Raw genomic sequence first — 15581 nt, forward strand, 5'->3', positions numbered from 1 at the left:
GGAAGAGAAGGGGACAACAAAAGATGAGATGGCTGGATGGCATCACTAACTTGATAGACATGAGTTTCAGTAAACTCCAGGAGTTGGTGATGGACAGGGAGGCCCAGTGTGCTGTGATTCATGGGGTTGCAAAGAGTTGGACACGACTGAGTGACTGAATTGAACTACATTCACGCAGGGTATCCCATGTGCCAGGTACTGTAGTTCTACACACTTTAAACACATGAATTTGGTAAATCTTCACCCTACCATTGTTGTGCCAGCCTGTACTCAACTCAGCTCCATCAACACTCCCTGTCAAGGCTGGAACTAGTTATCCAGAAGAATCTTTTTTCTTGTATCATTCTTCATTGGACTTGGCCAATAAGAGAAACTTTCAATTAAATATTGAAAATGAAGTAAAATGGATGCCTTTATTATCCATGTACAGCCAGACTGAGCAAAGGACTCCCAGTGACTCTGCAGCAAGCTTTTCATGTTTTGACAACAGTGATCTGAAATTCTTCAATAGGTGAGTTAATAAACTAGAAAAAAGCCAAACCTCCACCATGACAGTTCATAGTGAAAGGCAATTATTTGGAGATGTGAAGATTGAGAACGGAGGGATGGCAGGCAGCATGGAAACCACAGACAGACACCTGTGTAGCCAAGGAAAAAGTGAGCAGATAGAGTAAGAGAAGTCAAATCCAACTGGCCCCAAACTTACTCATTCCCTTCACTACTCTGGTGAAAGTTAAAACAATTCTTGGTGAGAAGAAACTGCTGGATAGGATAGGTTTGTAGGACAGAAGTGAATAGTATGATCTGTATTTAGTCATAATCTCAAAACACCAGTTTAGTCATCCTCAAGAAATTCTTTTGTCATAAACTCTCATATTAGGAAAGCTCTCCAAGTGTCATTAAGCAGGCACATGGACTGGAAATTCCATCTTAATAAGACTTATTTCTGTTTAGGTATGTGGCATGTAAAAAAGCTATTAAATAATTAAGTTGTAAACATTATTTTTAAAAGAAAATATAAATCTCTGAAATATAAGTAAATGGAGGATTTGACATTCATCAGAAAACACATTTTTTTTCAATTTTCTAAATGATGGAGCTTTATCATTATTAGCAGTATTATCATTGTTGATAAAAGCATTTTACAGTTGATAAAAGTTTCCATATTTATGATTAATCTTATCACCACCACAATCTTATGAAGAAAGCAGAATAGATATTATTAACTATTCTGCCTTAGAGATGAACAAAACCTAATATACCTATTTTAATACTAAATTCTATTTCTGTAAGTTACATCAGGGAATTACAGGATAATAAATGTTTTTCCAATATCTTTTTAGTGATTTACTTATCCTTAAGATTTTTTTCTTTCTGATGGAACAGAAATTTTGCCTACTGATAAATTTTGGGTTTTTTCCCCAATTATTTTTAGTAGTTGGAGGCTAATTACTTTATAATATTGTAGTGGTTTTTGCCATACATTGACATGAATCAGCCATGGATTTACATGTGTTCCCCATCCTGAACCCCGCTCCCACCTCCCTCCCCATCCCATCCCTCTGGGTCATCCCATTGCACCAGCCCCGACCACTTGTCTCATGCATCCAACCTGGACTGGCAATCTGTTTCAAACTTGATAATATACATGTTTCGATGCTGTTCTTTCAGATCATCCCACCCTCGCCTTCTCCCATAGAGTCCCAAAGTCTGTTCTATACATCTGTGTCTCTTTGTCTGTCTTGCATATAGAATTATCATTACCATCTTTCTAAATTTCATATATATGCATTAGTATACTGTATTGGTGTTTTTCTTTCTGGCTTACTTCACTCTGTATAATGGGCTCCAGTTTCATCCACCTCATTAGAACTGATTCAAATGAATTCTTTTTAATGGCTGAGTAATATTCCATTGTGGGTATGTACCACAGCTTTCTTATCCATTCATCTGCTGATGGACATCTAGGTTGCTTCCATGTCCTGGCTATTATAAACAGTGCGGTGATGAACATTGGGGTACATGTGTCTCTTGCAGATCTGGTTTACTCAGTGTGTATGCCCAGAAGTGGGATTGCTGGGTCATATGGCAGTTCTATTTCCAGTTTTTTAAGGAATCTCCACACTGTTCTCCATAGTGGTTGTACTAGTTTGCATTCCCACCAACAGTGTAAGAGGGTTCCCTTTTCTCCACACCCTCTCCAGCATTTATTGCTTGTAGACTTTTGGATAGCAGTCATTCTGACTGGCGTGTAATGGTACCTCATTGTGGTTTTGATTTGCATTTCTCTGATAATGAGTGGTGTTGAGCATCTTTTCATGTGTTTGTTAGCCATCTGTATGTCTTCTTTGGAGAAATGTCTGTTTAGGTCTTTGGCCCATTTCTTGATTGGGTCATTTATTTTTCTGGAATTGAGCTTCAGGAGTTCCTTGTATATTTTTGAGATTAATCCTTTGTCTCTTTCTTCATTTGCTATTATTTTCTCCCATTCTGTAGGCTGTCTTTTCACCTTGCTTATAGTTTCCTTTGTTGTGCAAAAGATTTTAAGTTTCATTAGGTCCCATTGTTTATTTTTGCTTTTATTTCCAATATTCTGGGAGGTGGGTCATAGAGGATCCTGCTGCGATTTATGTCAGAGAGTGTTTTGCCTATGTTCTCCTCTAGAAGTTTTATAGTTTCTGGTCTTACATTTAGATCTTTAATCCATTTTGAGTTTATTTTTGGTATGGTGTTAGAAAGTGTTCTAGTTTCATTCTTTTACAGGTGGTTGACCAGTTTTCCCAGCACCACTTGTTTAAAAGGTTGTCTTTTTTCCATTTTATATCTTGCCTCCTTTGTCGAAGATAAGGTGTCCGTAGGTGCGTGGATTTATCTCTGGGCTTTCTATTTTGTTCCATTGATCTATATTTCTGTCTTTGTGCCAGTACCATACTGGCTTGATGACTGTGGCTTTGCAGTGGAGCCTGAAGTCAGGCAGGTTGATTCCTCCAGTTCCATTCTTCTTTCTCAAGATTGCTTTGGCTATTCGAGGTTTTTTGTACTTCCAATCAAATTGTGAAATTATTTGTTCTAGTTCTGTGAAAAATACCGTTGGTAACTTGATAGGGATTGTGTTGAATCTATAGGTTGCTTTGGGTAGCATACTCATTTTCACAGTATTGATTCTTCTAATTCATGAACATGGTATATTTCTCCATCTGTTTGTGTCCTCTTTGATTTCTTTCATCAGTGTTTTATAGTTTTCTATATATAGGTCTTTTGTTTCTTTAGGTAGATATACTCCTAAGTATTTTATTCTTTTTGTTGCAATGGTGAATGGTATTATTTCCTTAATTTCTCTTTCTGTTTTCTCATTGTTAGTGTATAGGAATGCAAGGGATTTCTGTGTGTTAATTTTATATCCTGAAACTTTACTATATTCATTGATTAGCTCTAGTAATTTTCTGGTAGAGTCTTTAGGGTTTTCTATATAGAGGATCATGTCATCTGCAAACAGTGAGTTTCACTTCTTCTTTTCCTATCTGGATTCCTTTTATTTCTTTCTCTGCTCTGATTGCTGTGGCCAAAACTTCCAAAACTATGTTGAATAGTAGTGGTGAGAGTGGGCACCCTTGTCTTGTTCCTGATTTTAGGGGAAATGCTTTCAATTTTTCACTATTGAGGATAATGTTTGCTGTGGGTTTGTCATATATAGCTTTTATTATGTTGAGGTATGTTCCTTCTATTCCTGCTTTCTGGAGAGTTTCTATCATAAATGGATGTTGAATTTTGTCAAAGCCTTTTTCTGCATCTATTGAGATAATCATATGGTTTTTATCTTTCAATCTGTTAATGTGGTGCATTACATTGATTGATTTGCGGATATTAAAGAATCCTTGTATTCCTGGGATAAAGCCCACTTGGTCATGATGTATGATTTCTTTAATATGTTGTTGGATTCTGTTTGCTAGAATTTTGTTAAGGATTTTTGCATCTATGTTCATCAGTGATATTGGCCTACAGTTTTCTTTTTTTGTGGCAAAAAATATGGAATGCTTCATGAATTTGCATGTCATCCTTGCGCAGGGGCCATGCTAATCTTCTCTGTATCGTTCCAATTTTAGTATATGTGCTGCCAAAGCGAGCACTACTGATAAGTTTTTATTAATGTTAAGAAAGTACATATATCATTCTTGAAAAGAGCATTATGTCTTTGGTTTCCCCTGATGAATACCTTTCTAATATACATTGAATTGATTACCAATATGGTATTTTGGGAAAGCTTACCACTCTAATTTCATCAAAATCTACACAGATCACATTATTTATAAAACTTAAAATGGCAGCTAAAATTTGTTTAACTTAACTTTAGAAGTACTGCTCTTCATGCCTCTGATAAGATTGATGAAAACTAATAATGTTACTGAGGTTTTCATTTCAAACCCATCTTTAGGAGAAAGTAACAGGATAGAATATCTCCAGTTTCTTTAATTACATTAGAAAAATTTGGCAGGGGTACATCCCTGAAGATACAAAAAAAAAAAAAAAAACAGTCAGATGAGCTGTTTTTAATCATTTTTTTATAACAATATCAACAAGATAGGTGGTTAAATGGGTTCAGGAACCTTGTGAATATGCCCTTCTGACCTAAAGGCTTCTTAACATAAATTTCATATTGATTTGGTCTTCTTAGAAATCTAACCTTGTTTCATTGTTTTGAATTAACAATGATATCACCCTAAACTCTTAAATCACTCTTTAAAACTGAAGGAGGACCAAAAAGAACTAGTATTTTCTGAACTGGCTCTTCAACAGAGCCCTTTACATATCATATCTAATTTATCACTTGCAAGAGCTCTCTGAGGTAGATTTCATTACCCCAATTTTACATATAAAAAAACCAAACCAGATTTGGAGATATGTGTAACTTGTCCAAGGTTATCCAGGCAACATGTGGCAAAAGAAGCCTTTTATCCGTGACCCAACTCCCAACTCCTTTTCTGACCTGCGTGACAGTGGAGGATATTATGAGAAATTATTTTTTCCTGTTTCATGATCATTGAACTTGGGGGTAAAAGAAAAGACCACTGCCCCCAGAATACTCTTCCCCTTGGAACTCTCAGTTATTCTGAGGTGGAAATTTAGTCAGCTAGTCACAAGGAATCTCTTCTCAGCCTGCTTATTCACATCTCCAAAGGTATAAAGGACAGTCAGCTTCTAAAAGAAAAATGATTCCATCTGGCCCATTGATCAGTGTTCTAATAAAAAGTCTGACCAGAAAGGAGGTAGAAATTAAAAGCTTTGAACTGCAACTGTCCCAGTTTCTTGGTTCTCTAACAGACATCAGAGAGTTGACTTGATTTTGGTGAAAACATAAAAAGAAAAGCCAAGATGCTGACATGTATTGTTTCTAGGAAAATCAGATACACATGTGACAACACATTTTGTTTTAAATTAGTAACTCATTAATATAGTACAAAGAGACATTTCACATTATGAAAAGGTAATTCTATTAAGCTCTCTACAAATGAATTTCATTTTACTGAAGTCTTATGGGAGACACAGTTTTATATTTCATGGAGATGCTGTGGCCTCACCTACTGAACCAAGAGACGTTCTTGGTTTCCTGTGTTTTTCAAGACCCACAATTAAATTTCATATCGTAGGGACAACAAATGTATTATTCTAAGTGACTTGACTCTAGGGGAATATCAACTACTTCACAGGTAGAATACAAATATCATTCTCACTTTAAATCTGAGTAAACAGTCTTAAAGACTTTCTAAATCCTATTATATGTACAAACTTTGCATGTAAAGGTTGAGCTGAGCAGGCAGAGGAGTGTAAGTAAACACATCCTTCTCCCATAAGTACACAGTATTGAATGGAGGAGAAAGGGGCTTTCTACTCTATTCCCTCAATCCCTCAATCAAAGACCTTTTAAAAGAAAAAGCAGAGTTAAAATAATAACCTCAGGTTCATGATAAGGAACTTCTGTATTTGAATTTCATTGAATTATAGAGTTAGATAGTGTCTCCTGAGGGTCTGTAAAATGGCAGCCATCTCCCCAGACCACCACGACCACCCTCTAACCCACACCATTTACAGAAATTCAAAGTTTCTTCAGGTCAAAACAGTGGAGGCTCAGGGTCTCAGTTTTTCTCTCCCATGAGAGCACAGGATCCTTTGATCTGAAATCTAATGATAATCTATTTTGACCTATATTTTAAAAATTTCATTTAAAATCTTGACACAATAACCAGAGAGTGACCTTTAAGAGGGAGGCAGCAGATTGTAACAGAAAGAGTGGACTGGGGAGTTTGATTCTTCAGTCTCATTTTCTTCATCTACAAAATGGGAATCAGTACATGGATTCTGTGAGAACTGGAAATGATCAAAGCCTTGGCACAGTTCCTCGTGCACGGCAGTGCTCACTAAGTGGTTGATATTATGGCTGTGATAGTCGTTGTGTAAGCAGAAGTTCTTATAAAGCCTCCCGATAAAATGGCCTTGCTGGTAATTACAGACATGTAGCTTCTTCATCTCTTATCAATCTTAAACCATCTTAGAAAAGCACTTTTGGTATTGGCATATGTTTATACATTTGAATTAAAATGTAAAACCTCACTCAGTTCTTACTTAAGCATTGACCTATTGCAATTTAATATCAGATGACTGTTGCCATCCTACAAAGAGATACGGCACAGCTGGGGCTCTGGAGGCACAATTGAGTAAAAGAACTAAGTGATGGGGCAGAGCCTGTGTGAGATGACAAAGATGCTTCAGGTACTTTGCAAAGAAAAGGGAGCTTCCTGACCCAACGAAGGCAAACACTTTATCTTAACTGATTCTAACCCATAAAGAACCTGAAAAACAGTTCCTACATTCCTTCTAGAAAGCAAAGAATTCATGATATGGAGATAAATAAGCTTCCACAGCAATTTCAGGAAAAAATATTCTTCTAGGCCCCCAAGACAGTAGTGATAGCTGAGTAAACACATGAAAGCCTTGATGTACTAGCTACCTTATAGCCAAAGAAGAAATGTGTTTGCTACAGGCTTGTTTCCTCTCTCTGGCCTTCTGCTTCTAAGCTGGCCATCAGGCATCTATTGTCTTCCTGCTCCTCTTGGGTCTTGTGACCATCTGCCCCCACACTCATTCCAAAAGAAATCGTAGTGGGGTTTAGTCTCCCTAGCATCCCAGCTCTTCTGCAATTCTAGACTGGAAACCACGGGAGCATCGCCATCATGACAAGGAAGCTACAGCAAAGGCTGTTGGAAACCCGATTTCCAGGTCTGCAAGAAGTACATGACATTTTAAAGGCGTTCTACAAGGTTCTAATAACCGTTGAGAGAATAATTTAACATTTAAACTTCAACAACTTATCCACTAGCCCTGATGCGAGTTAACTACAATTTTCCAGAAAATCATGAGGAATAGCCTGCTTACGTCACTCTGGTGCTTATTGACCTCCATGGCATGTTTGATCTCAGGCGGCTCCTTCATGTGAGCATAATCTGAGACTCCTTTGGCAGCATCATGCTTCTGCCTGTAGGCAATCTGAAGAAAAAAACAAATAACTGCTTGTTTCATTTGGAGGTGTATGAAATTTCTTACCCGTTAAATTTCAGTGTTTTGCTAGGATTTTACGTAGTATTTGGTCAAATATGCCTAAGCCTTTATAACGAAATAATAAATACTTTAATCTTTGTGCTTCTGTTAGACTCCTAATTCCAACTCATTTCACTTATTTCAGAAGTTTTTGTCCACATGCTAAAATCCCCACTTATATTCCTTTAGCTTAAATCTCATCTACAGTTTTGGGAAATCTTTCCACAACCAAGAGGTTTTAGGGTAATATATGTTCAAGGTTTAAATCCTGGAAAAGTAAGTGACAAAACTGGGGAAACAATTGAATATTTAAAAGTGAATGTTCATTTTTTAATTGACTGTTATAATTTTATGGAGGCACAACTATAATATTAAATAAACCTTATTAAAAGCCCTAACCTTTGGGAGAAAATATAATGAAAGTCTCACATATGTCAAGCCTTGTTCTCTGTTAGACAAATAAGCACCTTTGCAAATGATATCCATCACTACCACATTAAATTTGCCCCATACCTGGTTGGAGAGAAGGTGTGAGAATAATCAGAAGTACTTCAGAGGTAGAAATAACCAAACTCAAAAACAGAGTTAAAAATTAAAGGAGATCCCTAAGACAAAATTATCCCCTTCCAGGTAGTCTATTCCTATATTATCCTGTTTATTTCCTTCATAAGTTTAAATTACAAGCTTTCATCTTTGTAAATTTCTGTCTTCTCTTACTAGAATGCAACTGTCTAATTCACTAAATCCTTATCACCCAGAATAGTGCTTGACATAAACTGCAATAAACATTTGCTAAGGGAATAAATTAATAAATAAGTGAATAAATTAATGAGAATAAAACAAGAATAAATTAATTAATTACTTTTAAATGAAAATATATGTTAAATGTTTAATGATAAGATGCTAAATGGAATTGGAATTACTTGGTGCAAAATGTGTGTGCTTAGTACAACTATTCAAGTTCAAAACTCTTTTCTGACTCCCTCACCCAAGTTTTTTTTTTTTTTTTTTTAACTTCCAGTGAAAGAACTCAACCTAGGCATCACAGTTTCTAAATTTTGAAGGTTCTGACACAAAGTTCCTCCTTTAATGAAACTCAAATCTATCTCCCCAGCAATGCAACCATTTGGCCATACAGGAGGATTCTAGTTAACAGGACAGAACTCTAAATGTGGGAATCCAGCTCTCAGCGATTTCCACTCCCAGACTATCTGTGCAGATTAAGGCACTAAACCCCTGTATACTCTACACACTCTCAAAAGTACAAATTCCAACTATTCCACCTCTTTGCTAAGGTGTCCACAATATACCAGATATGGCCTGACTGGTCCTAATTAGAATTCTTCAATTTAATCTAGGTTATCATCTCTAATGTGCTATATGCTGTTAGTACATCCATAGATCATGCCAATTTCCTTTCGATTACTATGTTGAGATTTCTGTCAACGAATGCCCCTAAGTCTTGCTCACTCCTGCTTAGCTCTGTTCCTACATCTGATTATTAAGCCTCCCATATAGCACCTCATGTTATTCCAGGGATAATTCATCATGCTAGAATCTGTTCCCTGATTTAATCCTTCAGGAAATCTAATTTTGATGAACATATCTTTAAAATGTTCATCAATTAAGTATGTTAAACAGAAACTCATTAAGAACCTCCATTCAGGCTGAGAAAGCCATCACCCCAGTTCCATTACATTCTATAACTTGGTGGGGGGGAGGAGTTTAATGGGTGGCCAAGTCTCTTAAGCCAAGGAACAACTTTTGAGATCTGCTGTAAGTAAAAAGAACTAGCATATGCCTGTCTCCTTTCTGCTGGATGCTGGGTTGATTCTGTGTTTTTGACTGTGGCACTTGTGACATTATAAACATAACCAATGCAGCTGATCATTTTGTGGGTTATCATAGAAGTAGTGAGTCATCAGGCACAATTTTAAAGAGCACTCTTTCTTAAAAAGGCTATGTAATTTTCTACTTGCTGCATTAAAATAGTCATTTCATTTATAGCTGCTACTAAGCACCACTTTAGAATTAAGATTACATCAAATTGGAGGCAGCTGAACTTTAATTTATCATATTAATTTTCATCCTTAAAATAGCTAATGGAAACGCACGTTGAGCTGATAAATTTTCTAATAAATTTGATTTCTTAGGATGTATCATTATTGTGTAGCATTTCCCTAGGTTAACACTGTGTTCTTCATAGCTTGTGAGTTAAGGCTGCTATGGCACTGGACACCTAACTAGGGGAAGATATTTGTAGTCTTATATAAAATATATGTAAATATGTTTACACAAGGAATATATAAACATATATTTTATCATATATGTTCATATCTCATCTCTACATATAAAAGATGTATTATATTTCTGATTTGCAGTATATTTCATAACTACTATACAGGTACTGAAGTGAAAGTGGCTCAGTCGTGTCCAGTTCTTTGCAACCCCATGGACTACACAGTCCATGGTATTTTCCAGGCCACTGGAGTGGGTAGCCTTTCCCTTCTCCAGGGGATCCTCCCAACCCAGGGATCAAACCCAGGCCTCCCCCATTGCAGGCAGATTCTTACCAGCTGAGCCACAAGGGAAACCCAAGAACACTGGAGTGGGTAGTCTATCCCTCCTCCAGTGGATCTTCCTGACCCAGAAATCTAACTGGGGTCTCCTGTACTGCAGGCAGATTCTTTACCAACTGAGCTATCAGGGAAGCCAATCCCATAACACAGGCAACCCTGAAGCTAGGGAAACATGACCTTGTGGCCACTGTAGATACAAACATAAGCTCTCATAAATCTTCGCCATTCAGATGCCTAAGCAGCCTGTATCACTTCTATGATAAGGGATTATTTAGCCTCAGCGTGAGACAGCCCCTGTGAGAAGGGTCTCACCACTTCATGGCACAGTCCATCCATTTCCAGAACCTTTCTTTGTGATCTTTGTAAAATTTTTAGTGAGAGTTATCTAACAATATGTCCTCCTAAAATCTCCACATCTGTTTCTCTTTTTTTAAAGGGATTTCTATGTATCAGTCATTTTCTATAAGGAGCATTAGCCTTGTCACTTCAATCTGAATATAAGTATTTGAGAACATTTGCAAATTGATTTGAAGATAATAATTTGTCCCAATATCAAAAGTTTAGGATACTTTTCACTAGAAACTGGAACATGCTCACATTTTAGAATTTGCCTCATATTCTAATTCAGGTTGCCACAAATCTGATACTATTTGGACACAGTAAAAGGTTAGTTCTTTAATCATCACAGATACTATTAAATTGTTCTACTTTCTTGCCTGTCATTATCAGGTAAGCTCTGAGAATTCCAATTTTAACAATAATAAAATAGATTTAAGTCTATCTAAAGAAATGTTATTACAATTACATAAATCTTTGAAATAGACATCTTCTTCAGAATCCAGGTATTTCCTTTCTAACAAGTTCAAAGGCTAATTATGACCCTGGTCAGTGATGCTTCTTGAAAGCACATATATTTCTTTCTTAGGGTGCATATTCTCCTCTGGAATAATACCTGTTACCAATTAAGTGACAATCTATTCTGGAAAAAAATAGGAACAGATTCCAAAATGTCCAATATGGATTACTTTTTATGTTAAGTTCTATGTACGCAAGTTGTGTACTATAGACATGCTTATGCCATAAAAATTTGAGAAAAGTTGTGCACTTGCAAAGCAATTAAGAATGTAAATATCTGAAAATGTTACCTTCCCCAGTAAGTATAAAACTAAGAAAAGATTTTTCTTTTCTTTATTGTATAACTGTCGCTTATTATGATCACAAAAATCCTGTCAAATATCAAATGCTATAATTATTTGCTTTAAAAAGTACTCTGTATGATTAGCAAGTGGCTGGGTTACCAGGTGTTGGATGGGAAAAAAAGGGTGGGCATATTAGTCATGGTCAGCCATGCAGAGTCCTGACATATATTTTTAGCCTCATGTTGCACAGCTGAGATTAGCTTACTGCCAAGCTGGGTACACAGTGGACATCTAAGTCTGTGATAATGAAGTACTTAAAGATATTCTGCAAAGAATAACTATACTTGGTGTTGTTCAAGAGTAATCTATTTTCAGACTATTTTAAAATTATCTACGTATCCTCTACTAAAAAATAAAAGGATTCTGGAGAAAGAAGTGAACTTGTTTAATAAAAAATTTAAAAAGAGGGGTAGAAAAAATAAGAAAGAGGTGGTAATGGATATAGCTTAGAACCCAGACTCTAGAGCAAATTCACCCGTGTTCATACCCTGGCTCTGCTATTTGTCAGCTGTGTGGCCTTAGGCAAGTCACCTAACCTCTCTGTGCTTCAGTTTCCACACCTCCAAAATGAGGCTATCTCATGGAGTTGTGAGCATTAAATGATATAAATATATCTGAAATGAATAGAACAGTACTTGACACATAGTGAGCATTTTTATGTATTTATTATTATTAACCAAAAATGTAGCATGAAAAATATAAACTATGTAAAAGGAAACATTCGTTTTAAAAAAATCAATCAACTGAACAAAAATCCATTTTACAAGTATTTATTGAACACCCCTTGTGTTCTAGGAGTCCCTGGACTCCTAAGCATAGAGATGGAGCAGGGAACAAGACAGATGAGGTTCCTGCTCTTATGGATGAATAAAGAAATCAAAAAAAAAAAAAAAAATCAGAGTGTACTATGAAGAAAACATAGCAATAATATGAGTGAGAAAGAGGTGAAATATTCTATTTTGAAATTCTGTTTTAAGGAACACAATAGATTAAGTGCATTAAGGATTCCTTCTGTGTTAATGTATTCTAAAAGGAAAATTACTCCTAAACTCTTATGGATTCAAAATTAGCTTACATGATGATAGTTCTTAAGTCTGTCTGCAACTTGCAATCATTAAAATAGCCATTTCCACCTGGTGGAGGCTTTTATGGGAGCCTGAGATAGTCTAAGTGAAAACACCATCCATCCACGAGGGAAAAAAAAAAATTCAGGAATCACTTGCTTAATTGAGGGAGCACAGATTTGTGGATCCTGACTTTCACCATTAATTCTTTATGTGACTTTTAATAAGCTATGGGTATGTTTTCTCACAAGTTAAATCAAAGACTAGTTTAATATTTGCTATAAGATTATAATCTAAGTAGATTGTCTAAATAAGATTCATATTTGCTCTGTTAGCAGTGGTGAATGGGGACTAGGAAAGAGTGTATCATGTAACTAACACACTGGGAGGTCCTTGTCACTATTTGTGACTATCAGGGACGGTCACTATCAGTGACTGCTGACAAAACATGAATCAGTTGCTTCCAGTGTTTCACTCCATATTTATCATCTAAGATAAACAACTCTTTATAAAATGCTAAACAATGTGTATTAGGTATATATTTGATTTACATAATTATATAATAATTTAGGAGAACCATACCTCACTCTGTAGCTGTGTAACTTCTCTGGCAAAGACACTGTCAATTGTGGCTGGCATCTGCTTATAAAGAGAATTGGAAAGGTCCGCCTTAATGGTGCCTTTGTATTTTGCCTGGGGGGGAAGAAGGAAAAGAAAAATAAATATGTCTTAGTTTTTCTTTTACTGTGAATATTGAAAGAGAATAAAGAAAAGTACTTTCTTCGGAAACAAATTAGTTGGGATTGACATATATACACTGCTATGTATAAACTAGGTAGCTAATGAGGACCTACTGTATAGCTCAGGAACTCTACTCCAGGCTCTGTGGTGACCTAAATGGGAAGGAAATCCAAAAACGAGGGGAGATATGTACACGAATAGCTGATTCATTTTGTTGCATGGCAGAAAATAACACAACATTGTAAAGCAACTATCCTCCAATAAAATATTTTTAAATATATAAAGTCAACTTTAATCTCAGATACCGAACCTAATGGTCATATTTGAAGAAATAAATCTAATTTATCACGGTAAAACCTTTAAATCAAGCATGCAAGAAAATAACAAATGGAAGAGGGGTGTTGAGGGATGGGAGAAATGGGTGCAAAGCGGTCAAAAGGTACAAACTTCCAGTCATAAAATCAATACATGGGGACATAAAATCTAGCATGGTGGCTACAGTTAATAAAACTGTATCACATATTTGAAAGTCACCAAGAGAGTAAATCTTAAAAAATAATCATCATAAGGGAAAAAAAAGAAATAAGATGTGTCAATCCGTATGATGACAGACTTATTGTGGTGGTCCTTTCACAGTGCATACAAATATGGAGTCCTGAAACTAATATAATATTCCACGTCAATTATACCTCAAATGAAAATTTTTATTAAATAATGGTTATTTTTCTACTTAACCCCATGCACATTTCTAAAAGTAATTCTATTTGTGTATCAACAATTTCATATATTTGATCATGGAAAAATATATGAGAATGAGACATTTGAGCTGTTCCAGAAAACACAAGTCATTAGAATTTGTCTAGAATCTGAACACAAAGGACAGCCTTCCTTTATTCAAGTCTTCTTAACTTCTTCCACCACAATGGAGGGGTGCTGAGGTGGGGGAGTTTTTTTGCTGTTTTTGCACTTTCCCACATACAATCTGCACTGCCTCTAAATGATCTCAGTCATTACTCATAAAGAGAGACACTCATTCACTATTTCCTCTTGGGAAGATTAGGTTCAAAGGAATGTAACAGATTGCCCTCGTCCTTTTTTTTTTCTCTGTAGTTAACTCCTTCAGGAAAAAGACTCAATTAATAATTAAGAACACCAAGCATTTCTCTGTGAAGGAGAAATAATATTTAATAGCTTACACAAGTAAACAAAACTGTGGCTTACCCCACTCTACCCACAAGTCCCTGACGTTACTCCTACTTGGAGCCAGATCTGAGTGTTGACTCATTGAGCATATAACTTGTGTAAGCCTTGTGTTCCCATAACTTTTCGGATTTTCATACTTAAAATTTACCAGTTTTCTTCAAAATGCTTTCATGTTGGCAGAAATAATCGCAAGAATATTATGTTGATCTTTTTCCAACAACTTAAGAAACACCAGAGGTCAGTCATCTACAACACTATCTAATCATCTTCTTTTCATGTTTATCTCTTCAAAATGATCTATTCACAGACACTGGCACTGCCTCATCACAGAAATCACTGTTAACATTGTGCTTTATAAGACAACATAAGCTGCAGTTCTACATGCGCTCAGAAAAAGATTATATGATTTTTCAGCTGGAAAATGAATGTAGCGCATTTCTTACTCTCTGGTTTCATAGCAGGTATCTCTGTTGAACTGATCCTAACCAAGAATAGTTCAAACTGATCTGAAGTTACTTACCAAAGATACCACATTTTATGGAATCTGCTGATAAGTTTGACTTATTTTCAAAATGAGATTGGATCATTTATATCTAATAAGTCTGTTAAGAAATAAAATAATGGAACTTCTGAAACTATTTTGCCAGTAGTTTCTATTGAATAAAAATATCTCCTTTTAATTTGATGTAAATGAAAAAGGTTAGTCAATATAGATATGACGAAACATATCAACAATAGATAATAAGCTACCAGTTTACATAAGTTAATTGACATAATGCATAGAATTACCTAATTATACATTTATTATTAATATCAACATTCAGTGGTATTATCAGAAATATTATTCTCTAATTTTAATACACAAACTTTTATCTACATAAATAGAAAACAATCCAAGCCATTTAAAAAGTTTTGATACCTTACCTCAGAAATAAAAGCACCAATGTGTTTTACATGATTTAGCATAGGCGTGTCAGTCACAAACGTACACTTGTCTTTAGACTTTTTATACTCTTCTTTATAATGGATCTAAAAGAGAGAACATTTTACATAAGAGAAAAAAAACAACTGTATTGCTCCCTTTTTGAACAGAAGAATTAACCTGCGCAAGTCTATTTTCTGAAATAAATACTCCAATGTGGAATGACGCTCAAAACAACCAAAATCAAATAAACTGATATCCAGCCCAGGACGACAAAGGTGAT

General features: G+C 35.7%; 1 protein-coding gene and 1 non-coding gene across 3 annotated transcripts in view; both read right to left on the minus strand.

Moving 5' to 3' along the window:
* Positions 1–15581, minus strand: part of NEBL (nebulette) — a 363997-nt gene that overhangs the window by 91865 nt on the left and 256551 nt on the right. The window contains exons 3-5 of one of the 2 annotated variants that reach the window (XM_065921074.1): positions 15301–15405; positions 13015–13125; positions 7429–7539 (exon numbers count right to left, since the gene is read on the minus strand). The exons of the other annotated variant lie outside the window; for it this stretch is intronic. Of the exons in view, the coding sequence (XP_065777146.1) occupies positions 7429–7539; positions 13015–13125; positions 15301–15405 (327 nt within the window). The remainder of the gene's footprint in view (positions 1–7428; positions 7540–13014; positions 13126–15300; positions 15406–15581) is intronic. 2 annotated transcript variants of the gene reach the window in all.
* LOC136161991 (U6 spliceosomal RNA) lies at positions 4021–4127 on the minus strand. The gene has a single exon (XR_010661844.1). It is a non-coding gene; the product is annotated as a U6 spliceosomal RNA (small nuclear RNA).

Source organism: Muntiacus reevesi, chromosome 2 (assembly GCF_963930625.1).
Source record: "Muntiacus reevesi chromosome 2, mMunRee1.1, whole genome shotgun sequence".
NCBI lineage: Eukaryota > Metazoa > Chordata > Mammalia > Artiodactyla > Cervidae > Muntiacus > Muntiacus reevesi.